The 27,406-nt window shown below is 42.5% G+C and overlaps 1 protein-coding gene and 1 pseudogene across 3 annotated transcripts in view; both read left to right on the top strand.

The window, feature by feature from the left end:
* Positions 1 to 27,406, top strand: part of ZNF81 (zinc finger protein 81) — a 127,296-nt gene that overhangs the window by 72,788 nt on the left and 27,102 nt on the right. For 2 of the 3 annotated variants that reach the window (XM_044234262.1, XM_044234263.1), the window contains exons 4-5: positions 7,726 to 7,852; positions 15,989 to 16,084. In XM_044234262.1, the coding sequence (XP_044090197.1) occupies positions 7,726 to 7,852; positions 15,989 to 16,084 (223 nt within the window). The remainder of the gene's footprint in view (positions 1 to 7,725; positions 7,853 to 15,988; positions 16,085 to 27,406) is intronic. The other variant, XM_044234264.1, reaches the window with a different exon arrangement.
* On the top strand, positions 5,897 to 6,906 carry LOC122897494 (annotated as a pseudogene).

Raw genomic sequence — 27,406 nt, 5'->3', positions numbered from 1 at the left:
AACCTTGCAGCCCTGGGATAAATCCCACTTGGTCGTGGTGAATAATCCTTTTAATGTACTGTTGAATCCTATTGGCTAGTATTTTGGTGAGAATTTTTGCGTCTGTGTTCATCAAGGATATTGGTCTATAGCTCTCTTTTTTGATGGGATCCTTGTCTCGTTTCGGGATCAAGGTGATGCTGGCCTCATAAAATGAGTTTGGGAGTTTTCCTTCCATTTCTATTTTTTGGAACAGTTTCAGGAGAATAGGAATTAGTTCTTCTTTAAATGTTTGGTAGAATTCCCCCGGGAAGCCATCTGGCCCTGGGCTTTTGTTTGTTTGGAGATTTTTAATGACTGTTTCAATCTCCTTACTGGTTATGGGTCTGTTCAGGCTTTCTATTTCTTCCTGGTTCAATTTTGGTAGTTTATATGTTTCTAGGAATGCATCCATTTCTTCCAGATTGTCAAATTTGTTGGCGTAGAGTTGCTCATAGTATGTTCTTATAATAGTTTGTATTTCTTTGGTGTTAGTTGTGATCTCTCCTCTTTCATTCATGATTTTATTTATTTGGGTCCTTTCTCTTTTCTTTTTGATAAGTCTGGCCAAGGGTTTATCAATTTTATTAATTCTTTCAAAGAACCAGCTCCTAGTTTGGTTGATTTGTTCTATTGTTTTTTTGGTTTCTATTTCATTGATTTCTGCTCTGATCTTTATGATTTCTCTTCTCCTGCTGGGCTTAGGGTTTCTTTCTTGTTCTTTCTCCAGATCCTTTAGGTGTAGGGTTAGGTTGTGTACCTGAGACCTTTCTTATTTCTTGAGAAAAGCTTGTACCGCTATATATTTTCCTCTCAGGACTGCCTTTGTTGTGTCCCACAGATTTTGAACCATTGTATTTTCATTATCATTTGTTTCCATGATTTTTTTCAATTCTTCTTTAATTTCCCAGTTGACCCATTCATTCTTTAGAAGGATGCTGTTTAGTCTCCATGTATTTGTGTTCTTTCCAAACTTCCTCTTGTGGTTGAGTTCTAGCTTCAGAGCATTGTGGTCTGAAAATATGCAGGGAATGATCCCAATCTTTTGATACCGGTTGAGTCCTGATTTAGGACCGAGGATGTGATCTATTCTGGAGAATGTTCCATGTGCACTAGAGAAGAATGTGTATTCTGTTGCTTTGGGATGAAATGTTCTGAATATATCTGTGATGTCCATCTCATCCAGTGTATCAACAGGCCTTTATTTCCCTGTTGATCTTTTGCTTGGATGATCTGTCCATTTCAGTGAGGGGAGTGTTAAAGTCCCCTACTATTATTGTATTATTGTTGATGTGTTTCTTTGATTTTGTTATTAATTGGTTTATATAGTTGGCTGCGCCCACGTTAGGGGCATAGATATTTAAAATTGTTAGATCTTCTTGTTGGACAGACCCTTTGAGTATGATATAGTGTCCTTCCTCATCTCTTATTATAGTCTTTGGCTTAAAATCTAATTGATCTGATATAAGGATTGCCACTCCTGCTTTTTTCTGATGTCCATTAGCACGGTAAATTCTTTTCCACCCCCTCACTTTAAGTCTGGAGGTGTCTTCGGGTTTAAAATGAGTTTCTTGGAGGCAACATATAGATGGGTTTTGTTTTTTTATCCATTCTGATACCCTGTGTCTTTTGATTGGGGCATTTAGCCCATTAACATTCAGGGTAACTATTGAGAGATATGAATTTAGTGCCATTGTATTGCCTGTAAGGTGACTGTTGCTGTATATTGTCTCTGTTCCTTTCTGATCTACCATTTGTAGGCTCTCTCTTTGCTTAGAGGACCCCTTTCAATATTTCCTGTAGAGCTGGTTTGGTGTTTGCAAATTCTTTCAGTTTTTGTTTGTCCTGGAAGCTTTTAATCTCTCCTTCTATTTTCAATGATAGCCTAGCTGGATATAGTATTCTTGGCTGCATGTTTTTCTCGTTTAGTGCTCTGAAAATATCATGCCAGCTCTTTCTGGCCTGCCAGGTCTCTGTGGATAAGTCAGCTGCCAATCTAATACTTTTACCATTGTATGTTACAGACTTCTTTTCCTGGGCTGCTTTCAGGATTTTCTCTTTGTCACTAAGGCTTGTAAATTTTACTATTAGGTGACAGGGTGTGGGCCTATTCTTATTGATTTTGAGGGGCGTTCTCTGAACCTCTTGAATTTTGATGCTCGTTCCCTTTGCCATATTGGGGAAATTCTCCCCAATAATTCTCTCCAGTATACCTTCTGCTCCCCTCTCTCTTTCTTCTTCTTCTGGAATCCCAATTATTCTAATGTTGTTTCGTCTTATGGTGTCACTTATCTCTCGAATTCTCCCCTCATGGTCCAGTAGCTGTTTGTCCCTCTTTTGCTCAGCTTCTTTATTCTCTGTCATTTGGTCTTCTATATCGCTAATTCTTTCTTCTGCCTCATTTATCCTAGCAGTGAGAGCCTCCATTTTTGATTGAACTTCATTAATAGCTTTTTTTATTTCAACTTGGTTAGATTTTAGTTCTTTTATTTCTCCAGAGAGGGCTTTTATATCTCTGGAGAGGGTTTCTCTAATATCTTCCATGCCCTTTTCAAGCCCGGCTATAACCTTGAGAATTGTCATTTTGAACTCTAGATCTGACATATTACCAATGTCTTTATTGATTAGGTCCCTAGCCTTCGGTACTGCCTCTTGTTCTTTTTTTTGTTGTGAATTTTTCCGCCTTGTCATTTTGTCCAGCTAAGAGTATATGAAGGAGCAAGTAAAATACTAAAAGGGTGGCAACAATCCCAGGAAAATATGCTTTAACCAAATCAGAAGAGATCCCAAATCCTGAGGGGGGATTTCTCCCCCCTCACGATAGGGTTAGGGATCTCCTCTGATTGGGATCTCCTTTGATTGGGATCTCCCAATCTCTTCTGATTGGGATCTCCCAATCTCTTATGATTTGGGGATAAAAAGAGGTTCAAAAAGAAAGAAAGAAAAAAAGAATTAAAAAAAAGAGATTGAATTAAAAATTCAATCAAGAATTTAAAAAAGAATTAAGAAAAAAAGATTGAAGAGATTAGGATCCCTTCTGATTTGGGGATAAAAAGAGGTTCAAAAATAAAGAAAAATGAAAAAAAAGAATTTTAAAAAAAGAAAATGAATAAAGAAATGTATAAAAAAGAAAAAAATATATATATTAGATAGTCTAGTTAAAAAACATTAAAAAATAAAAGGGTAAAAGTTATAAAAAATTTTAGCAGAAGAAGAGAAAAAAAAATGAAAAAGAAAAAAATTAAATTAACTGCAAGACTAAAAAATCACAGGGAGAAATCCATGAGTTCCGTGGTTTGTTTTCTCCTCCTCTGGAATTCTGCTGCTCTCCTTGGTATTGAAACTGCACTCCTTGGTAGGTGAACTTGGTCTTGCCTGGATTTCTTGTTGATCTTCTGGGGGAGGGGCCTGTTGTAGTGATTCTCAAGTGTCTTTGCCCCAGGCAGAATTGCACCGCCCTTACCAGGGGCCGGGCTGAGTGACCTGCTCGGCTTTGCTTTCAGGAGCTTTTGTTCCCTGAGCGCTTTCCGTAGAGTTCCGGAGGACGGGAATACAAATGGCGGCCTCCTGGTTTCTGGCCTGGAGGAGCCGAGAGCCCGGGGTCCCGCTCCCCAGTGCGCCCTCAGAGAACAGCTCCTAGTAACTCGCGTCTGCCTAACCTCCGGCCGCGCTCCGAGCTCACCGAGCTTGCGACCGGTTCTAAGCAACTCCGAGCTGCGAGCTTACTGTCGGCTCTGTCTCTGCAGCCGGCTTTCCCGTTCCAATAACCGCAAGCTCTGCGACACTCAGACACCCCCGATCCTTCTGTGACCCCGCGGGACCTGAGGTCACGCCAACCCCGCGTGGGCTTCGCCCCGGTTTAGCCTCCGGAGCGATGTCCCTCAGCGGAACAGACTTTTAAAAGTCCTGATTTTGTCCTCCGTTGCTCCGCCGCTTGCCGGGAGCCGGCCCCTCCCCCCGGGGTCTATCTTCCCGTTGCTTTGGATTCACTTCTCCGCCAGTCCTACCTTTCAGAAAGTGGTTGTTTTTCTGTTGCTAGAATTGCTGTTCTTCTTCTCTTCGATCTGCCGATGGATTTGCAGGTGTTTGCAATCTTTAGATAAGCTCTCTAGCTGATCTCCTGCTAGCTGAGGTAGTCTCAGCCTGCTACTTCTCTGCCATCTTGACTCCTCGAATGTATTTTTCTTTATGCTCATAAGCATACTTATAGATACCTGATTTAAAATCCTTTACCACTAATTCCAGCATTTGAATCAGTTCAGGGTCAGTCTCTGATTGCATTTCCTTTTGAACCTCTTTTATTTCTCTTGGGACCTTTCTGTTTCTATGTTGATTATTTTCAACTGTATCTTGTGTGTTTTGAACCATATTGTAGACCTTTTGAATTCTGTTTAGTTCCCCTGAAGATTGATGATTTTTTTTGTTTCATTTGGTTTAGTAAGCACTTAATTTGGCTGGACTCCAGTTGGCAATGGTCTCCTCTGTGGTGTGTGGTAACTCAAATTTTAAATTTATTTACTCGACCAGAAATTAAGAAGAGTTAACACACAGATCTCAGGCACCCTTTTCTGTCTGAATTCTCCCTTGTCTTTCTGGTGGTCATGATGACTGTAAAACTCTCCTTTGATTCTTCAAGTTCAGTAAGACTGAAGTTTTTCCAGTGGAATTGTAGTTACCCTGCATGGCATTGACTAGGTCTGTTTACAAGCTAAAGGCTGTAAACTTGGTAAACCCAACCAGTGCCATCCCTTCTTCTAATTGTCAGTTCTCTTCCAGTAAATACCTGATTTTTGTTACTTTTCAGTACCTCCAGATTGGTGTTTTTTTTTTATATTTTGCTCAGAGTATAGTTGTTACCTATGTGAAAGTTGGTCTGATAAAATTTAATTCAGTCGTCCTGGAACTTAGTTATTGTTAATTTTTGTATGTGGTGTGAGGTATGGGTCAAGGTTTGTTTTTTCCTACAAAACTTACATCCATTGTTCCAGCACAATTTTTTGAAAAGACTTTCCTTTTCCCCATTGAAGTACTTTGGTACCTTTGTGAAAAAACAGTTGTCCATATGTGTGTCCTGTTTCTGGACTCTCTGTTCTGCTCCATTGATAAATCTGTCTGTACTTACATCAGTACCATACTGTGTAAATTTATCATAGCTTTATAATAAGACTTACCATTACGTATTCTAGGCTATTCTAGGTCCTTTGCATAGGCACATAAACTTTAACATTTCCATGCCAATTTTTACCAGAAAGTTGACAAATAATTTGTTGAACAAGTAGAAGACAAATGAGTATGGTGGTAGAAAATTTCAACAACACTCATCCAACTTGATTTATATATTATAGAATACTACAGCCATCAACAGCTGAATACACATTCTTTTCCAGGGACACACAAATCATTCTCCTAGATAGACCATAAGTTGAAATCATACAGAGTATATTTCCTCACCTTTACAGAATTAAATTAGATATGAGCAATAAAAACACATGAAGAGAGGGTGCCTGGGTGGCCCTGTTGGTTAAGCAACTGCCTTCGGCTCAGGTCATGATTCTGGAGTTCCCGGATCAAGTCTCACATAGGCTCTCTGCTCAGCAGGGCATCTGCTTCTCCCTCTGACCCTCCCCCCTCATTCTCTCTCTCTCTCTCTCTCTTATTCTCACTCTAATAAATAAATAAAATCTTTTTTAAAAAGGCATGAAGAGAAAATGGCCATATTTGTGAAGAATTAATTAAAACAACAGTAGAGGGAGCTATGTAAAGTTAAAAAAAAAAGTGTGCATGCTTCCTTCTAGAAGGTATAGAACACAGGCAGATGGAGCCTTAGCTACTGCCTCGGTCCTCAGCACCACTGCCACACTGCCCACCGCCAGCCAGCATGTCCTCTGCTCACTTCAACCAGAGGCCGTCCCGTGGCTTGTCTGTTGAGGTCGAGAACAAGCTGGCCCAAAAGTACGACCACAAGCGGGAGCAGCAGCTTTAAGAATGGATTGAGGGCTTGACAGGGCACCACATCAGCAACAGTTTTACAGACAGCCTCAAAGATAGCATCATTCTTTGGAAGTTCACCAGTAAGTTCCAGCCAGGCTCCATGAAGAATTTCGATGAGTCGACCCAAAATTGGCACCAGCTGGAAAACATTGGCAACTGCATCAAGGCCATTACCCAGTATGGGGTGAAGTCCCGTGACATTTTTGAGGCAATGACTTGTTTGAGAAAACCAACCACACGCAGGTGCAGTCCACCCTCCCAGCCACGGCCAAGACGAAAAGGAATAAGGTGAATTTAGGGGTGAAGCATGCAGAGAAGCAGGAACAGAAATTTGAGCCAGAGAAGCTAAGAGAACATTATCAGGCTACAGATGGTCACCAACAGATTTGCTAGCCAGCAGGGTATGACAGCCTATGGCACCCAGCACCACCCTATGACCCCAAGCTGAGCAAGGACCGCCCCCCCCCAGACCAGGGCACCAACAAGGGAGCCAGCCAAGCCAGGCTGACTGCATCTGGAACCAAGCAACAGATCCTCAAGCCTGGGCTGGGCATGGAGGACCGTGACATGTTCAGCGTCAGCCTGCAGATGGACAGCAACAAGGGGGCCTCGCGGCAGGGCATGACCGTGTATGGGCCTCTGTGCCAGGTCTGTGACCCCCAAAACTGCCTGACGCTTGAACACTCAGAGCTGGGCCAGCCTGCCCATGACCACCACCCACACAGCTGCTACAACTCAGCCTGGGGCCCTGGGGCCCTCACCCTGCCTTCCCTCCAGGGAGGCTGGCTGTTGCTCTTGGCAGGGTCGAGCTGGCCCCACCAACCCCCTCACCCTGCATGGTGTCCTCTAGCCCCATTGGACCTACTTACAGGGTTAGCATTGAGGGGGGCAGTCTGAGGTGCCTGTGGTGGGGGAAGGGGCCCTCCTCCTTGGAGTGCTGCAGGATCCAGCATTGAGCTGGACACGCTGAGCAAAGCTATCCCTAGCTGTCTCCTGACTCCCATACAGGTGGGTGCCCCCCAGGACAAAAATTTCTCTCCCCCAGCAAAACCCCTGGAGCCAGGCTTGGCCTGCCCCCTCCCCATTCCTACAGTGGAAGCAAATTGCATGCCCAGAGACCCGGCGGACACATGTGGTTTGGTTTGCAGCGACTGGCATATGTGGACTTGACTGTGGTGTTTGTAATGCAAGCACTTTCTTTTTCTCTTTCACTGGAGCACAATAAATGACTGTAAAGTAAAACAAAATAAAAAAAATCTATAGAACACAAACTTCCCATTAAAACAAACAACAAAATGGGATCAAGGACAAATCCTGTACAAAATTATTATTTTTAAAAATGAAAGACGGGGGGTGCCTGGGTGGCTCGGTCAGTGAAGCCTCTGCCTTCAGTTCAGGTCATGACCCCAGGGTCCTGGGATCGAGCCCTCCTCCATGGGGGAGCCTACTTCTCCCTCCACCTCTGCCTCTCTCTCTCATGAATAAATAAATCAGATCTTTAAACAAACTGACTAAATGTTGAATACAATGAATTGCAAAAATTTATGATTAGATATTTGTATGCTATACAACACTACATATAACTAGGTATTTAATAGTCATACTGTATAGCATATTCTGGTGAAAAACAAATCCTTAAAAAATAATTCCTTAATGATCCTCTCCCTATCGCCCGCTGCTGACCCTGTCGCCTTGAACGGGACTGTGTTGTTACAGGTCTCTGTGTCATTCGAGGACGTGACTGTGGACTTCAGCAAGGAAGAGTGGCAGCAACTGGACCCTGCTCAGAGACGCTTGTACCGGGATGTGACGCTGGAGAATTACAGCCACCTGCGCTCAGTGGGTAAGCACAGCCCTTCGGAGAAACTACAAGGAGCGTGTTATGTGTAAAATTGTATTCCTCCAAGGAAACTATGTTGAAATCCTAACCTGTCAGGACTAAGCACCTTGGGATATGATCTTTTTTTGGAATTGGGGGTCTTTACAGAAGTAGCCAAGCTCAAACTGGGTCTTTTCGGTGGGTCCTAATCCAGTATGACTGCTATGTTTAAAATAAGGGAAATCTAGACATAGAGACAGACACACACAGAGAAAAGACAGTGTGAAGGAAAAGAAGATGGCCAGGTCGCTGGAGTGATGCATCTGTAAGCGGAGACATGCCCGAGGCCACCAAGAGGTCAGAGAGAGAAGCATGGAAGAGTTCTTTCCTGTTTTGAAGGTTCTCCTTCAAAAAGAGCATTGGCCCTACTGACACCTTGATTTTGGACTTCTGGTCTCCAGAACTTTGACACAGTGCATGTCTGCTGTTTTGAGCTGTCCAGCTTGTGGCACTTTGTTAAAGCAGCCCTAGGAAACTAAGACAGATTTTTTTCCTTGGCAAGGGGGATGCTGCCGTAGCAAATACTAAAAAAGACACAGAAGTGGTTTTGGAATCAGACAGTGGGTAGAGACTGGAAAGGTGCTTGACAGAGAAAACCTAGATTGCCTTGAAGAAATTCACTGGTAGAAATATGGACGCTAACCGGGCTTTGGTCTCAGATACAGCGAGGAGCATGTTACTGGAAACTGGAAGAAAGGAGATCCTTGTTACAAGGTGGCAGAGAACCTGACTGAATTGTGTTCTGTTGGGTGAAAAGCAGAAAGTGTAAGTGATAAACTTGGGTAGTTAGCTGTGGAAGTTTCTAAACAAAAGTGTTAAAGGGATGGCCTGTGTTTTCCTTGCTGCTTACCATAAAATGTAGGAGAAAAGAAAGATATGAGAAAGGAATCATTAGTAAGAGAAGAAGCAGAGCTTGAAGATTTGGAAAATACTCAGCCTGTCCATATGCAAAAAATGGGATTAGACTCTGGAAAGAACCAAAGATGTGGACAACCAGTTGCGAAAGAGATCAGTTGTATGACTTGTGGATTTCTTCAGCTACGTCAGTAGAAATGCTGCCAGCTTTGACTGAAGAGGACAGAGACAGGAAACAATGAGGGAAGGCTGGGATTCTACTGGTAGGAGAGAGGCTGATAAAACCGTTCAGCTGTGCCCATGCGTTAGCCTTCTGGAAGAGGGATGAAGGACTCCAAGGATGGTTGTGAGGCCAAGATGGCTGCTACTGGCTCCACAGGCCCAGAGGGCCCAGGCTGGGAAAACAGAATGTGAAAGACCCTCACCTCCTCAGTTCCACAGGGCAAGCCACCTACTTGGTTCCAGGCCTGAAGGGGCAGAGCCGTCACCTAGGGTCAAGGGTGTGGAGTTGCCACATCCTACCTGAAGTCTTACCTGCTCTCTTTAGCATTCCTTCCCTTCCAGTATTTGTTGACAATTGAGTTTGTGCCATTATTTAGCATTAGAAGGAGCTTGTGACCTACCTCAGCCTGCATGCCAGAGCAGCACAACTCCGGAAAGACTCAGGCTCAGTGCTCCAGGAGCTGCTACTGACCTCACACCATCCACCAGCTGGGGCTTGATCAGAAGGACTTGGGCCCTCTCTGAGTGGGTCTCTACCGCTTGCCGTAGTTCTCATGTCCCACCACGGTGTGAGGATTCAGCACCAGGCTCTTCCGTGTTTACTGACCATTACCGAAGGAGTCCTTGCTGAGTTTCCTTTCTTCCACTGATGAATAGGCTTAAATACAGCGAGCAAGTAAACTGAGACCCAGTAGCGAGCCAAAAGCTCTTTGTCAACAGGAAAGCAGTTAGCCTCAGAGGATGATAGGGCTCTGTTTCAAAATCCCAAGGTTGGCTCTGTGGTTCACCTCTAGGGGCCTACCCAAGGCTCTATCCCCAACTGCCACTGACATTTCAAGCACCACTGGATCCACCAGATCATATGGCCCCAGTGAGAGAGCAGCTTATATGGCACTCTGGACCCATTGCAGAGCCTTCTTTTGTTCCGGGCGCTGCTCAACGAGCAGTTTTTTGGACCACATGGTAAATGGAGCAGAGTAACACACGCAGGTGTGGAATATATTGTCTCTGAAGTCCACAGAGGCCCAGTAGCCATTGTCCTTCTTTTTACTTGTAGGAAGAGCCAGAGGCAAAAACTTACTCTTCACTTTGAAATTTCTGAGGGTAGGGGAACGCCTGGGTGGCCCAGTAGGTTAGATAGCTGCCTTCAGCTCAGATCATGATCCTGGGGTCCTGGGATCGAGCCCCATGTTGGGCTCCTTGCTCAGCAGGGAGCCTGCTTCTCCCTCCACCTGCTGCTCCCACCAGCTTGTGTTCCCTCCCTCCCTCCCTCTCTCTCTCTGACAAAATCTTAAAAAAAAAAAAAGAAATTTCTAGGGGTCCCATGGGTCCATACTGCTCTACCCATAGAAATTTCCCTGAGGTGGAAGTCCCCTAAATTGTGGTCAGATTTATTTCCTACCCTCTGCCATACAAATTCTCTTACCCGTAAGTTAAGAGTGGTTCTTACTTCTCATTCATCAGGTGCAGTCAGCATAATGTCATCAGTGTAATGGACCAAAGTGGTATCTTGTGGGAGGGAAAGTCAATCAGAATCCCTACAGACTAAATTATGACATTAGGACTGGAGGGCTGATATATCTCTGAGGTAGATCAGTGAAGATATATATAGATATCTATATCTATCTATCTATATGTGTGTGTGTGTGTGTGTGTGTGTGTGTGTATAGTTGGCCTTGCCAACTGAAAGCAAACTGCTTCTAGTAACCTTTAGTAACAGGTATTGCAAAAAAAAAAACACGCAACAACAAAAATAAAACAAACAACCCCCCCACACATTTGCCAGATCAATAACTATTCACCGGACACCAAGGGATGTGTTAACTGGTTTCAGCAATGAACCCACATCTGGTACAGCAGCTACTATTGGAGTTAGCACCTGGTTAAGCTCCTGATGGTCCACAGTCATTCTCTAAGATCTGTTTGTCCTCTGCACAGGCCAGAGAGGCGAGTTGAATGGGCAAGTGGTGGGACTCACTCCCCCTGCATCCTTTAGATTCTTGATGGTAGCATTGATCTCTGCAGTTCCTACAGGAATGCAGTATTTCTTTGGGTTTACTCTTTTTCTAGTAGAGGCAGTTCTAGTGGCTTCCACTTGGCCCTTCTCACCATAATAGTCCTCACTGCACAGGTCAGGGAACTAGTATGGGTATTCTGCTGGTTGCTGAGTATCTGTATTCTAATTTTGCATTCTTTTTTTTTTTTAAAGATTTTATTTATTTTTTTGACAGAGAGAAATCACAAGTAGATGGAGAGGCAGGCAGAGAGAGAGAGGGAAGCAGGCTCCCTGCTGAGCAGAGAGCCCAATGTGGGACTCGATCCCAGGACCCTGAGATCATGACCTGAGCCGAAGGCAGTGGCTTAACCCACTGAGCCACCCAGGCGCCCTAATTTTGCATTCTGAACCTGGGAAATAACCACAGGATGGATTGGGGTGCCTGCTGTGCCTCCCGTGAGATGGAGCTGAGCTGAAACCCTGTTGATGACTTCACTCTCATAAGCCCCTATGCCGTCTTGTGGGCCATGGTGACATCCTGGGTCTCCTGGAATTTGTGTCAGTTCAGAACTGGTCTCCAGCAATCTCGGAAAAGCCTCATTATGTCCTTTCCCTCCCTGCACAGTCACCCTGACAAAGGGCTGTAAATCTGTTTCGGGAAGAGAGAGATTAGCAGTATACATTTTGACAGTGTAGCGGGGTCCTTCCTCAAGGGACCCGGGCTCCCCTTCATTCAAAGAGCTCTGGGTCTATAAACTGGCTCAAGTCTGAAAATTGACTGAGGAGATGAGACTCTTTACATTTCACGTTAGACTTCGTTCACTTGCCCTAGAACCCTTCTCCTAATGCAGATCAAGTAAGAATGCAGTAGCTCGTCTGTTTCTTTTCTAGGGACAGCATAAGCAACTGGCCAACACCATGGGTCTCTGTAGGTCAGACCATTCTGATTACTGTTTTAACCCTGCTGTGCGCTGTAATAACCATGTCCATCTTGCATTTAGCAATTCAGTGCCCCCATTTGGCCCCTGTTACCCCAGAATCCAGTTAGTCTCATTGCATTGGGGTTTCTCAATTTGTGTCCTGCAGAGAAAAGCAATCACAGAGTTCTTCAAGAATACTGGGCACCCCCCCACCTCACAAATTTGCATGTCCCAGGCATGTCCTCTGGACCCTCCCAGTGTGTAAGAGCATGCCTTACACGCTAAATCGAGTCTAATGTGCCAAGCTCCCAAGCCCTTGGATGCCTTTCTCTGTAGTATAGAGAATTCTTCCAAAACACTTCTCCATTTCAGTTGCATTTTGTATGAACCACGTTTTGATCCATGTTTCAGCCAACCAAACAAAATGTTCAAGAGCTCTCTAACCCCTCAAGCACCAACACTAAATTCACAATCTGCTTAGTGTGCACATACCAACACATTTGGCCTGATCAATCCAACTTTATGTCCTTTCCATTATCCCACACTCTTAAATATCCATTTGCACCCGGGTTTCCCAGGTTTCTGTCTGTATAAATTGGACCAATAATGCAGTTCTTTTATGCCTCGTGGATTATGCTATACCTCCTCTCTTGGGCCCTGATGAGACTTGAGTCTAGTTCTAGGTCTAAAAGCAAGTCAGGGTGGTAGGGCTAGGTCGTGAGAGAAATCAGCAAGTACCTCAGGGGAGGTCGTTGTGGGGTCCTCAGGCAAAGTAGGGTTTATCTTCTCAGATGAGGGCAGAAGGGCTGCTTCTACTCAAAAGAATACTCATCAGAGCTTAGAAGTTCAGTGTCCTCATCTATGTCCATTCTAAATTTCTGGATCCCATTTCTTTTCAGTCAGTTCCCTTACCCTAATAGCCCACATCCTATAAGGTTGGGAATTCAATTTGTGTTGTAATGTGGCCACAGCCAGGATGAGACTCTGGGTTTCATTTTCAGCAGCATCAGTTCTGTAGCTACAGAAGTTAGGGGTGTCTTTCAGGACAGACATAGAAATTTTCAGGTCATCCATGCAGTGCTTGAGCTGGGAACTCAAATCCCTGAGTTCATCCTTTTCCCCCCCCTCTACTTTGTCCAGCACAATTAGGAGCTATCTGGCAATCTTATTATACTTGTAAGTTTGACAAAAATTTCTAAGGTGTCAAATACAAGGTCACCCAGAACCATACCTCTCACAAGCATTTGATAAGGAGTATCTAGGTATCCAGTGGGGATATTTTGCATATCTCTTTTGCCGCATCATCCCATGGACTGTCAGTGTGCTCTGTAGTACTGGAGAGAGTCATTAGTGCCTTCAAATGTGATCAGAGTAGGGAACCAATTCTAGAAAACCCATAACCCATTCATAAAATTCATTCTTAGTATTCTCTTCCTCTAGCACCACTCTCAAAATCTGCATTATGGTTCTCCAGAGAAATGGAACCAATATGATATGGGTATATACATATACAGAGTACACACACACACACACACACACACAATCACAATACATACAGACATAACCTTGAGAAAGATAGACAGAATGAATACATTCACAGATTCCAGAGAAGAGATTTGTTTTAAGGAACTGGCTTGCCTGATTACAAGAACAACAAGTCTGAAATTTAAAGGCCAGGCCTGCAAGCTGGAAATTTGAGTGAGGTGATGCTGTAAACCTAAATTCAAAATCTGCAGGACGGGCCAGTAGACTGCAAACCAAGACAAGGTATCTGTGTTGCAGTCTTAAGGTAGAATTCCTTCTTGCACTAATGATTCCTTGTTCTCTTTGCCCGCAGCCAACACAACAGATTGTGGTTCTTTACCTGGTTGTGTGACCCAAAACTTCATTCTCTTTTTTTTAAGATTTGATTTATGTATTTGAAAGAGGGAGCAAGCATGTGTGTGCACGCACATGTGTGCGCAAGAGGATGGGAGGAGCAGAGGGAGAGGGAGAAGCAGGCTCCCCACTGACCAGGGAGCCTGACCCAGGACTTGATCCCAGGACACTGGGATCTCGACCTGACCCAAAGGCAGACGCTTAAATGACTGAGTCACCCAGCCCTCCCCCCGCCCAAAAAAACTTCATTCTTAAAGGATCTAGGCCATTAGTAGTCCTGCCTAAATTGGATTGTTGTAGTTCCTATGGACTTTCATCACAGGGCACACAGTAGTACCAAGAAATGCCCTAAGGGATTAGGTGTATTCCAGACACTCTCTTCCTTATTTCCACTGTAGGGTAGCAGTCCAATTTCCCCTGAGTAGTCAGAATCAGTCACTCCAGCCAGCACTGTAACTCCTTTCTTTGCCTTTTGATTCAGAGACTTGAGGAGCACAAAGTGTCCACGAGACAGACTTAACATCCAGTTCAGTGGAATCACTATGGTGTCTCCTGGCAGACGCATTCCTCCCTTTGGAACTAAGACAGAGAACAGCAGAGTGGAAGGGGCACAGGAACAGGCAGGAAATATTTTGCTAGTGGACCAGTAGAGGTAGTAGTGAATGGTGCCACTCCTGGCCCTGGGCCAACATGGTGGGGCCACCCCCCCCTTAATAGGCTTGAAGGACAGAAAATGGAGCCAATAAGAATTACCCTCAAGCCTTAAAATCTCATGGGCTTTGTCTTGCTAGGTTTTGGACTTTCTTGGGATCTGTGATCCCTTTTATCATTCCAGTCTCTCCCTTTTGAAATGGGAATGCCTGTCCTGCCATTACATTTTGGAAGCAGATGACTTGTCTGATTACACAGGTTTGTGTGGAGAGAAGCTGCCCTGAGATGACTCATACTCATATCACACCCCTAACTGATTTAGGTGATCTGGATGATAAGATTTGACCCTTGGAGTTGATGTTTAGACAGATTTTGAATTTAAAACTTGATTCTGGAATGATCAAGACTTTTGGGGATATTGGCGTGGAGTTCGTATATTTTGCACCTGGGAAGGACATGGATTTGGTGGGGGGGGGGGTGTCCAAGGGAAATTTTTAATGGGTTGAATCATGTGTCCCCCTGAAAAAAAAAGTGGAAATATGAACCTCTAGTACTCCAGAATGTGACCTTATTTGAACATAGTGTCTTTATAGAGGTAATCAAGTTAAAATGAGTTCATGGGAGTGGCCCTAATTTAATATGACTGGTGTGCTTATAAAAAAAGGGAAATCTGGTCATAGAAATAGACACATGGGGCGCCTGGGTGGCTCAGTGGGTTAAAGCCTCTGCCTTTGGCTCAGGTCATGATCCCAGGGTTCTCTGTTCGGCAGGGAGCCTGCTTCCTCCTTTCTCTCTGCCTGCCTCTCTGCCTACTCGTGATCCCTCTCTGTCAAATAAAATAAATAAAATCTTTTTTAAAAAAAGAAATAGACACATATGTGGGCACCTGGGTGGCTCAGTTAAGCGTCTGCCTTCGGCTCAGGTCCTGATCGTAGGGTCCTGGGATCAAGCCCCGAGTCGGGCTCCCTGCTCAGCAGGGGCTCTGCTTCTCCCTCTCCCTCTGCCTCTCTCCCCAGCTTGTGCTGGCTCTCTCTCTCTTCAAATAAATAAATAAAATCTTTTTTTTAAAAAAAGAAAAGAAATAGATACATATAGAGGGAAGTCATTGTGAAGATACATGGGGAGAAGGGCATGCGATAGGAGTGATGCATTTACAAGCTAAAGAAACATCAAAGATTGCCAGCAAACAAGCTAGAAGACTCAAGGAAGGATGCTCCCTCACATCTGCCAGAGATAGCCTGACCCTGCTAACACTGATTTCAGACTTGAGGCCCCAGAAGCACGAGACAATGACTTTCTGCTGCTTTGAGCCACCCAGGTTTTGGTATTTTGTTACGGCAGCCCGAGGAACTGAACACATTGCCTCCATGAAAGTATTTGCATTCTCAGCTGCTGAGTACCCTGAGCCAACTGAAGTGTGTGCCAGTGGCGTCCCTGGTGGGCCTCAGATCCTTCAGTGCATTGACCTCTGTGATTATTACTCTTTCCCCAATGAAAAGTGGTTACTTTAAGAAAAAAAAAAAAACACCAAGTGGAAAGCAATTAGCTGGACCCAATTCTGTCATGTCCTATTAACAGGGTATGAAGTTCCCAAACCAGAGGTCATCTTCAAGTTGGAACAAGGAGAGGAGCCATGGATTTTGGAGAGAAAAACCCCACATCAGAGCCATACGGGTGAGTGAGGCAGATGGGGGACATGGAAATGCTTTTCCTCAGAAGCTTATGCCTTTAAAATGCTATTTCTTGCTGCCTTCTTGAAGGATCTCAACTTTGGAAACTGCTTGAGAAGAGATAACATTGGCCTTTTAGGTACCAGACTGTTCTCTCCCTTTATTTCCTTTAATGTGAGCAGCTGTCTTTTTTGCCTGGCTTTCCTCCAAGGAGAATTGCTGCAGTTCCTACAGGCAGAATCATATGCCAGGCTTCCTCCCTACAGATCTTGCTTCTTTGAATGTTTTCTCCTTCCATCACATTTTTAGCCTTCATTCCTTAAGTCCCACCCCCCAGGACCTGAGATTCTTAACAATACATATGGTCAGGTTTTAATGGATTTACCCTCTCTGAAAACCACTTGGTTGCCACACTCCCTGTTCTTCTGAGGACCTTTTCACTTTCATCCTCCTCATTTTCTTCTTCTCAACTCTAAGATACCAATAAACACATCGACAACCAGCCTCCCCTCCTCTTCTCTTTTCAGATTCCTCACTCCTCTCCCGTCTCCCCTGCTGCCATGCCTCTCTCCCATCTTCTGACCTTGGGATCACTGCCACTTAGCATTTTTGTCTTAAATCAATCAACTGTATTAAGGTATAATTTACATACAATAAAATGTCTCCTTTGAAGTGCCCAGTTTGATGAAGGTCCACGCTGCTGTTAACCACCACCCCAGTCATGATATGGAGAACATTCCGTTTCGTGAAAATGAGCCTCCATGCCCCTTGTAGTCAGTAGGCCCCCAGGCAAACCATTGACAGGCTTTCTGTCACTGTAGATTAAATCTGTCTTTATTAGGGTTTCATGTGAGTGGAATCCTGCTGTCTATACCCTTTTAGGTCTGCCTCCATTGTTCAGCATCATGATTCTGCAATTCATCCATGTTACTGAGTATATTGCTGGTTTATTGCTTTGAAATGCTAAAGACTATTCCATGATATGAACAGACTGTAATTTGTTTATCCATATACCTATGAATGACAGGTGGTTGTTATTTGGTTATTATGAGTATTATGAGTACAGTGTAGTGAACATGCTGGCATGTCGTTGTGTGACCATATGTTTATATTTCTCTTGGGTGAACACCTAGGAGTGGAGTTGGTGGATCATATAATTGTATAAGTAAATGTATGCATGCCTTTATAAGAAATTGCCAAGTTATCTTCCAAAGTGGCTGTGTGAGTCTACCCTTCCAGCAGCAGTACACGAGAATTTCTGTTGTTCCACATCCTTGCCAACACCTGTTACCATCAATCACTTTAATTTTTGCTGTCATAGTGGATGCAATGGTATCTCATTATGATTTTAAGTTGTATTCTTCTGACAAGTAATGATAAGTATCATTTCATGGGCTTATTGACCATTTGTACATTTTTGTTTCAGGTGTCTATTCAGATATACTTCCTGTTTTTTAATTGGGTTTCTTGCTTGCTTAATGAGTTTTCAGAGTTGTGGATATTTGCTAGATGTAACTCCTGCACCAGATATATACATCACCAGTATTTTGTTCCAATTCGTGGCTTTCTCTTTTCTCTTCTTACTGGTGCCTATCAGAGGAGAAAATGTTTTGATTTTGATGGAGTCTAATTTATCGTCTTTTAAAATTTTCTAGTGCTTTCTGTGATCTGTTTAAGAAATCGTAGCTTACTACAAAGATTTTTTCCTACTTCATTCTCTAAGTTATAGCACTTTTGCTTTCTCAGTTTAGACCTACAATTCACTTTGTATGTTTGATGTAAGGACCGATGTTCGTTTTTGTTTTTGTTTTTAAAGATTTTATTTATTTGTTTGACACACAGAGAGAGATCACAAGTAGGCAGAGAGATAGAGAGAGAGGGAAGGACATAAGCTCCCTGCTGAGCAGAGAGCCCGATGTGGGACTCCATCCCAGGACCCTGAGATCATGACCTGAGCCAAAGGCAGAGGCTTAAACCACTGAGCCACTCAGGTGCCCACAGTGTTTGTTTTTATCAGTACAATACTCACTTGTTCCAGAAACATTTGCTGAAGAGGCTTTTCTTTTTTTCCCATTGCATTTCCTAGTCGTGTTTATCAAAATCAATTGACTTTTTATATGTGAGCCTATTTCTGGACTCTTTATTCTGCTCAGTTGATCTATATAAGTCTTTCTGTTTTATAATGGTAGGCTTTAATATCATTCAGGCAAGGTGAGACCAACAGATCCAGAGATGACGGCCATGAAAAAGATAGTTTGTAATTCACAGTTCCCAAGAGGAGGAGACATGCCATACCGTGCAGGGCCACATCAGGAAGCACCAGCGTCAGTCAGGAGGCCAAAGTTTTAGGGGAAAGCATGGATAAGAGCCTTAATTGTTATTTGCATGGGGAAGCATGGGTGAAACAGAATAAGCAGGCTGGGGAGGCTTCGGATTGGCTAGTTGGAGTAATTTCAGTGGGGCTCCAGGGCTGTAGGGACTGCGTCTAGTAACTTGGTACTTGGCACTGAGGGATTAGAGCAGGAGGATAGTGGCTCAACCTGGGAGAGTGTAACAGAGGAGGAGAGTTGGTGGAAGTGGACTCTGGATTGGTTGGTTTGCATATAAAAGGTGTGCTTCCAGGGAATTCTTTTGTTATCTCTAGGAATTAACTAGCACTGAGAGAGGCAGGTCTGTCCAGGAGGAGGAAGGCACCAGATGGCCCAAGCATCAACAATACAGAAAATAAGATAAAGAAGATGTGGGTGCCTGGATGGCTCAGTTGGTTAAGCAACCGTCTTCGGCTCAGTTCATGATCCTGGAGTCCTGGGATCCAGTCCCACATTAGGCTCCCTGCTCAGCAGGGAGTCTGTTTCTCCTCCTGACCTCTCTCCTCTGATGCTCTCTCTCTCTCATTCTTTCTATCTCTCTCTCAAATAAATAAATAAAATCTTAAAAACAAAAACAACAACAACAACAACAAAGAGATGTGATATACATACAATGGCATATTATTCAGCCATAAAAAAGAACAAAATCTTTCCACTGGCAACAACATGGATGGAGCCAGAGAGTATCATGCTAAGGGAAATAAGTCAGTCAGAGAAAGACAGAGATAACTCATGATTTCACTCGTATGTGGAATTTAAGAAACAAAACAAATGAACAAAGGGAAAAAAGAGAAAAAACAAGAAATAGCCTTAAAAACAAGATTTTATTTACTTATTTGACACAGAGAGAGAGAGAGAGAGATCCCAAGTAGGCAGAGAGGCAGGGGGAAGCAGGCTCCCCTCTGAGCAGAGAGCCCGATGTGGGACTCAATCCCAGGACCCTGGGATCATGACCGGAGCTGAAGGCAGAGGCTTTAACCCACTGAGCCACCCAGGTGCCCCGAGAAATAGACTTTTAACTATAGAGAACAAACTGATGGTTGTTGGGAGTAGGGATAGATGAAATAGGTGATGGGAATTAAGAGCATGCTTACCCTGATGAGCACTGGGTAATGTATAGAATTGTTAAATCACAATATTGTACACCTGAAACTAATATAACACTGTATGTTAACTATACCAGAATTAGAATTAAAAACTTTTTTAAAACACAGAAAATATAATTAATATACTTTTTTAAAGACTTTGTTTACTTATTTGACAGAGAGAGATCACACGAAGGCAGAGAGAGGGGGGGGAAGCAGGCTCCCTGCTGAGCAGAGAGCCCGATGCAGTGCTCAATCCCAGGACCCTGGGATCATGATCCAAGCCAAAGGCAGAGGCTTTAACCCACTGAGCCACCCAGGCGCCCCAATATACTGTCTTTTTGGCAAACCCACATTTTCCTTATTACTGTAGCTTTTATAATGAATCTTGAATCAGGTAGGATAAGTTCTCCAACTTGGCCTTTTTTTAAAATTACTTTGGCTCTTCTAGATCATTTGCATTTCTATATAAATTTCATAAGTAGTTTGCACTTTTTTTTTAAAGCCTGCTGGGCTTTTCTTTGGAGTAGAGTTCACTCTATAGATTGATGTTAGGAGAATTGGTATCTTCACAATATTGGGCCTTCTAATCCACAAGCATGGCATATTTTCTATATTTATTTAGATGTTTGAATTCTTTCAGCAGTGTTTATAGTTTTCAGTGTAGAAGTCTTCTGCATCCTTCATTGAATTTATCCCTAAATACTTGATGATCCTTGACAGTTTTGTAAATGACACTTTTTTCCCAATTTATTTCGGATTGTTCATTGTTAGTAAAAATTGCTCATGATTTATTTTTGTACAATGACTTTGTATCCTGAGGCATTCCTAATCCACCTACTAGTTTTCTTGTAGGTTCTTTGAGGTTTTTCATCTAAGTGGTCATTATCACTTTAGAGACACTTTTTCATCTCCAATTTTATGCTTTTTGTTTCTTTTCTTTTCCTTATTGCACTAACACCTTCAATTTGATGTTAAATAGAAGTGTTGAGTGTGGGCATGCCTCTTCTGTTCCCAATATCAGGGATAAAAAATGCGTACCATTATGTCTGATATTTTTTGAAGCTGCCCTTTATCAGGTTATAGAAGTTCTTTTTTAATCTTAGCTTGTTGAAGAGTTGTTTTTTTTAAATCATGGCTATATGTTGAACTTTGTCAACTCCTTTTTCTTCATCTAATTAGAATAATCATATGAGTTGTTGCTTTTATTTTGTTAATATGTGAGTTTATTTGTTGATTTTTCTTAAAGATTTATTTATATGACACACACACACACACACACACACATAGGGAGCACAAGCAGGCAGAGAGGCAGACAGAGAGGAGGAAGCAGGCTTTCTGCTGAGCAGAGAGCCCGATTCGGAGCTTGATCCCAGGACCCTGAGATCATGACCTGAGCCGAAGGCAGAGAGGCCCAACCCCCTGAGCCACCCAGGCTTCCCTGTTGATTTTACAAATGTTAACTTTGTATTTCTGAGATAAAATATTAGTTGATTATGATATATAACCCTTACTATATATTATTAGATTATATTTACTGATGTTTTGTTTTAAAGTATTTGCATTTTTTATGAGTGATATTGGTTGTAGTTTTTTTTCTCTGCAACGTTTTTATCAGGCTTTGGTATTAAGTTTCTGCTGGCCACATAAATGAGTTGTGAAGTGTTCCCTTTTCTGAAATAGTTTGTGTAAAATTATTATTTCTTCTTTTACTGTTTCATGGTATTCACTAATGAAACCATCTGGACCTGAAATTTTCTTTTCTTTTTTTTTAATTTTTAATTTTTAAAAAAGTTTTTATAAACATATAATATATTTTTATCCCCAGGGGTACAGATCTGTGAATCGCCAGGTTTACACATTTCACAGCACTCACCATAGCACATACCCTCCCCAATGTCCATAACCCCAACCCCCCTCCCCCCAGCAACCCTCAGTTTATTTTGTGAGATTAAGAGTCACTTGTGGTTTGTCTCCCTCCCAATCCCATCTTGTTTCATTTATTCTTCTCCTACCCCCTTAACCCCCCATGTTGCATCTCCACTTCCTCATATCAGGGAGATCATATGATAGTTGTCTTTCTCCGATTGACTTATTTCGCTAAGCACGATACCCTCTAATTCCATCCACGTTGTTGCAAATGGCAAGATTTCATTTCTTTTGATGGCTGCATAGTATTCCATTGTGTATATATACCACATCTTCTTTATCCATTCATCTGTTGATGGACATCTAGGTTCTTCCCATAGTTTGGCTATTGTAGACATTGTTGCTATAAACATTCGGGTGCATGTGCCCCTTCGGATCACTATGTTTATATCTTTAGGGTAAATACCCAGTAGAGCAATTGCTGGGTCATAGGATAGTTCTATTTTCAACATTTTGAGGAACCGCCATGCTGTTTTCCAGAGTGGTTGCACCAGCTTGCATTCCCACCAACAGTGTAGGAGGGTTCCCCTTTCTCTGCATCCTTGCCAGCATCTGTCATTTCCTGACTTGTTAATTTTAGCCATTCTGACTGGTGTGAGGTGATATTTCATTGTGGTTTTGATATGTAGTTCCCTGATGCTGAGTGATATGGAGCACTTTTTCATGTGTCTGTTGGCCATCTGGATGTCTTCTTTGCAGAAATGTCTGTTCATGTCTTCTGCCCATCTCTTGATTGGATTATTTGTTCTTTGGGTGTTGAGTTTGCTAAGTTCTTTATAGATTTTGGACACTAGCCCTTTATCTGATATGTCGTTTGTAAATATCTTCTCCCAGTCTGTCAGTTGTCTTTTGGTTTTGTTAACTGTTTCCATTGCTGTGCAAAAGCTTTTGATCTTGATAAAATCCCAATAGTTCATTTTTGCCCTTGCTTCCCTTGCCTTTGGCGATGTTCCTAGGAAGATGTTGCTGTGGTTGAGGTCGAAGAGATTGCTGCCTGTGTTCTCCTCAAGGATTTTGATGGATTCCTTTCTCGCATTGAGGTCCTTCATCCATTTTGAGTCTATTTTCGTGTGTGGTGTAAGGAAATGGTCCAATTTCATTTTTCTGCATGTGGCTGTCCAATTTTCCCAACACCATTTATTGAAGAGCCTGTCTTTTTTCCATTGGACATTCTTTCCTGCTTTGTCGAAGATTAGTTGACCATAGAGTTGAGGCTCTATTTCTGGGCTCTCTATTCTGTTCCATTGATCTATGTGTCTGTTTTTGTGCCAGTACCATACTGTCTTGATGATGACAGCTTTGTAATAGAGCTTGAAGTCGGAATTGTGATGCCACCAACTTTGGCTTTCTTTTTCAATATTCCTCTGGCTTTTTGAGGTCTTTGCTGGTTCCATATACATTTTAGGATGATTTGTTCCATTTCTTTGAAAAAAATGGATGGTATTTTTTCCCCAATTTATTTATTTTCAGAAAAACAGTATTCATTATTTTTTCACCACACCCAGTGCTCCATGCAAGCCGTGCCCTCTATAATACCCACCACCTGGTACCCCAACCTCCCACCCCCCGCCACGTCAAACCCCTCAGACTGTTTTTCAGAGTCCATAGTCTCTCATGGTTCACCTCCCCTTCCAATTTACCCAAATTCCCTACTACTCTCTCACGCCCCTTGTCCTCCATGCTATTGGTTATGCTCCACAAATAAGTGAAACCATATGATAATTGACTCTCTCTGCTTGACTGATTTCACTCAGCATAATCTCTTCCAGTCCCGTCCATGTTGCTACAAAAGTTGGATATTCGTCCTTTCTGATGGAGGCATAATACTCCATAGTGTATATGGACCACATCTTCCTTATCCATTCATCCGTTGAAGGGCATCTTGGTTCTTTCCATAGTTTGGCGACTGTGGCCATTGCTGCTATAAACATTGGGCTACAGATGGCCCTTCTTTTCACGACATCTGTATCTTTGGGGTAAATACCCAGGAGTGCAATTGCAGGGTCGTAGGGAAGCTCTATTTTTAATTTCTTGAGGAATCTCCACACTGTTCTCCAGAGAGGCTGCACCAACTTGCATTCCCACCAACAGTGTAAGAGGGTTCCCCTTTCTCCACATCCTCTCCAACACATGTTGTTTCCTGTTTTGTTAATTTTGGCCATTCTAACTGGTGTAAGGTGATATCTCAATGTGGTTTTAATTTGAATCTCCCTGAGGGCTAATGATGATGAGCATTTTTTCATGTGTCTGATAGCCATTTGTATTTCTTGATTGGAGAAGTGTCTGTTCATATCTTCTGCCCATTTTTTGATGTGTTTGTCTGTTTTGTGTGGGTTGAGTTTGAGGAGTTCATTATAGATCCTGGATATCAACCTTTTGTCTGTACTGTCATTTGCAAATATCTTCTCCCATTCCGTGGGTTGCCTCTTTGTTTTTTTGACTGTTTCCTTTGCTGTGCAGAAGCTTTTGATTTTGATGAAGTCCCAGAAGTTTATTTTCGCTTTTGTTTCCTTTGCCTTTGGAAACGTATCTTGAAAGAAGTTGCTGTGGCTGATATTGAAGAGATTACTGCCTATGTTCTCCTCTAAGATTCTGATAGATTCCTGTCTCATGTTGAGGTCTTTTATCCATTTTGAGTTGATCTTTGTGTACGGTGTAAGAGAATGGTCGAGTTTCATTCTTCTACATATAGCTGTCCAGTTTTCCCAGCACCATTTATTGAAGAGACTGTCTTTTTTCCACTGTATATTTTTTCCTGTTTTGTTGAAGATTAATTGACCATAGAGTTGAGGGTCCATATCAGGGCTCTCTACTCTGTTCCACTGGTCTATGTGTCTGTTTTTATGCCAGTACCATGCTGTCTTGGTGATCACAGCTTTGTAATAAAGCTTGAAATCAGGTAAGGTGATGCCGCCAGCTTTATTTTTGTTTTTCAACATTTCCTTAGCGATTCGGGGTTTCTTCTGATTCCATACAAATTTTAGGATTATTTGCTCCAGCTCTTTGAAGAATGCCGGTGGAATTTTGATCGGAATGGCATTAAAAGTATAGATTGCTCTAGGCAGTATAGACATTTTAACAATGTTTATTCTTCCGATCCAAGAGCATGGAATGGTCTTCCATCTTTTTGTGTCTTCTTCAATTTCTTTCATGAGTGTTCTATAGTTCCTCAAGTATAGATCCTTTACCTCTTTAGTTAGGTTTATTCCCAGGTATCTTATGGTTCTTGGTGCTATAGTAAATGGAATCGATTCTCTAATTTCCCTTTCTGTATTTTCATTGTTAGTGTATAAGAAAGCCACTGATTTCTGCACATTGACTTTGTATCCTGCCACGCTGCTGAATTGCTGTATGAGTTCTAGTAGTTTGGGGGTGGAGTCTTTTGGGTTTTCCATATAAAGAATCATGTCATCTGCGAAGAGAGGGAGTTTGACTTCTTCATTACCAATTTGGATACCCTTTATTTCTCTCTGTTGTCTGATTGCTGTTGCTAGGACTTCTAATACTATGTTGAACAAGAGTGGTGAAAGTGGGCATCCTTGTCTTGTTCCTGATCTCAACGGGAAGGCTGCAAGCTTTTTTTTTTTTTTAAAGATCTTATTTATTTATTTGAGAGAGAGAGACAGTGAGAGAGAGCACGAGCGAGGAGAAGGTCAGAGAGCGAAGCAGACTCCCCATGGAGCTGGGAGCCCGATGTGGTACTCGATCCCGGGACTCCAGGATCACGCCCTGAGCCGAAGGCAGTCGTCCAACCAACTGCGCCACCCAGGCGTCCCGGCTGCAAGCTTTTTCCCATTGAGGATGATATTTGCTGTGGGTCTTTCATAGATAGATTTGATGAGCTTCAGGAGTGTTCCCTCTATCCCTATACTTTGAAGCGTTTTAATCAGGAACGGATGTTGGATTTTGTCAAATGCCTTTTCTGCATCAATTGAGAGGACCATGTGGTTCTTCTCTCTTCTCATATTAATTTGTTGTATCACATTGATTGATTTGCGAATGTTGAACCATCCTTGTAGCCCAGGGATGAATCCCACCTGATCATGGTGGATAATCTTTTTAATGTGTTGTTGGATCCTGTTGGCTAGGATCTTGTTGAGAATCTTAGCATCCATATTCATCAGTGATATTGGTCTGAAATTCTCCTTTTTGGTAGGGTCCTTGCCTGGTTTGGGGATCAGGGTAATGCTGGCTTCATAGAAAGAGTCTGGAAGTTTTCCTTCTGCTTCAATTTTTTGAAACAGCTTCAGGAGAATAGGTGTTATTTCTTCTTGGAAGGTTTGGTAGAATTCCCCAGGGAATCCGTCAGGTCCTGGGCTCTTGTTTTTTGGGAGATTTTTGATCACTGCTTCAATCTCGTTATTAGATATCGGTCTATTCAGGTTGTCGATTTCTTCCTGGTTCAATTTTGGTAGTTTATATTTTTCCAGGAATGCATCCATTTCATCTAGGTTGCTAAGCTTATTGGCATATAACTGTTCGTAATAACTTCTGATGATTGTTTCTACTTCCTTGGTGTTAGTTGTGATCTCTCCCTTTTCATTCATAATTTTATGAATTTGGGATTTCTCTCTTTTCTTTTGGATTAGTGTAGCCAGTGGCTTATCGATCTTATTGATTCTTTCAAAAAACCAGCTTCTAGTTTCATTGATACGTTCTACTGTATCTCTGGTTTCTCCCTCATTGATCTCAGCTCTAATCTTGATGATTTCCCTTCTTATGTGTGGAGTTGGTTTGATTTGTTGTTGATCCTCCAGTTCTTTAAGGTGTAGAGACAGCTGGTGTGTTCTGGATTTTTCAATTTTTTTGAGCAAGGCTTGGATGGCTATATATTTTCCCCTTAGGGCCGCCTTTGCTGTATCCCATAGGTTTTGGACCGATGTGTCTTCATTCTCATTGGTTTCCATGAATTGTTTCAGTTCTTCTTTGATCTCCTGGTTGATCCAAGCATTCTTAAGCAAGGTGGTCTTTAGCTTCCAGGTGTTTGAGTTCCTTCGGAACTTTTCCTTGTGATTGAGCTCCAGTTTCAAAGCATTGTGATCTGAGAATATGCAGGGAATAATCTCAGTCTTTTGGTATCAGCTGAGTCCTGATTTGTGACCCAGTATGTGGTCTATTCTGGAGAAGGTTCCGTGTGCACTTGAGAAGAATGAGTATTCTGCTGTTTTAGGGTGGAATGTTCTGTATATATCTATGAGGTCCATCTGGTCCAATGTGTCGTTCAATGCTCTTGTTTCTTTATTGATTTTCTGCTTCGATGATCTGTCTAATTCTGAAAGAGGCGTGTTAAGATCACCTACGATTAGTGTATTCATATCAATATGACTCTTTATCTTGATTAACAGTTTTTTTAAGTAATTGGCTGCTCCCATATTGGGAGCATAGATATTTACAATTGTTAGATCATCTTGGTGGATAGTCCCTTTAAGGATTATGTAGTGTCCTTCTGTATCTCTGACTACAGTCTTTAGTTTGAAGTCTAATTTATCTGATATGAGAATCGCTACCCCAGCCTTCTTTTGAGTCCCATTGGCATGAAAGATGCTTCTCCACCCCTTCACTTTCAGTCTGTGTGTATCTTTAGGTTCAAAATGGGTCTCTTGTAGACAGCATATGGATGGGTCCTGTCGTTTTATCCAATCTGCAACCCTGTGCCGTTTTATGGGTGCATTTAGGCCATTCACATTGAGAGTGATTATTGATAGATACGTTTTTATTGACATCGAGTTACCTTTGAAGTCTTTCTTTCTGTAGACTGTCTCTATATTTCTGTTCAATGCTATTCTTGGGATTTTTCCTCTTTTATAGAACCCCCCTTAATATTTCCTGCAGTATCGGCTTGGTGGTTGCATAGCCTTTTAAGTCTTGCCGGTCTTGGAAACTCTTTATCTCTCCATCCATTTTGAATGTCAGTCTTGCTGGATAAAGTATTCTTGGCTGCAT

The sequence above is a fragment of the Neovison vison genome, chromosome X (genome assembly GCF_020171115.1).
Source record: "Neovison vison isolate M4711 chromosome X, ASM_NN_V1, whole genome shotgun sequence".
NCBI lineage: Eukaryota > Metazoa > Chordata > Mammalia > Carnivora > Mustelidae > Neogale > Neogale vison.
This window is presented reverse-complemented; position numbering and strand designations above follow the sequence as displayed.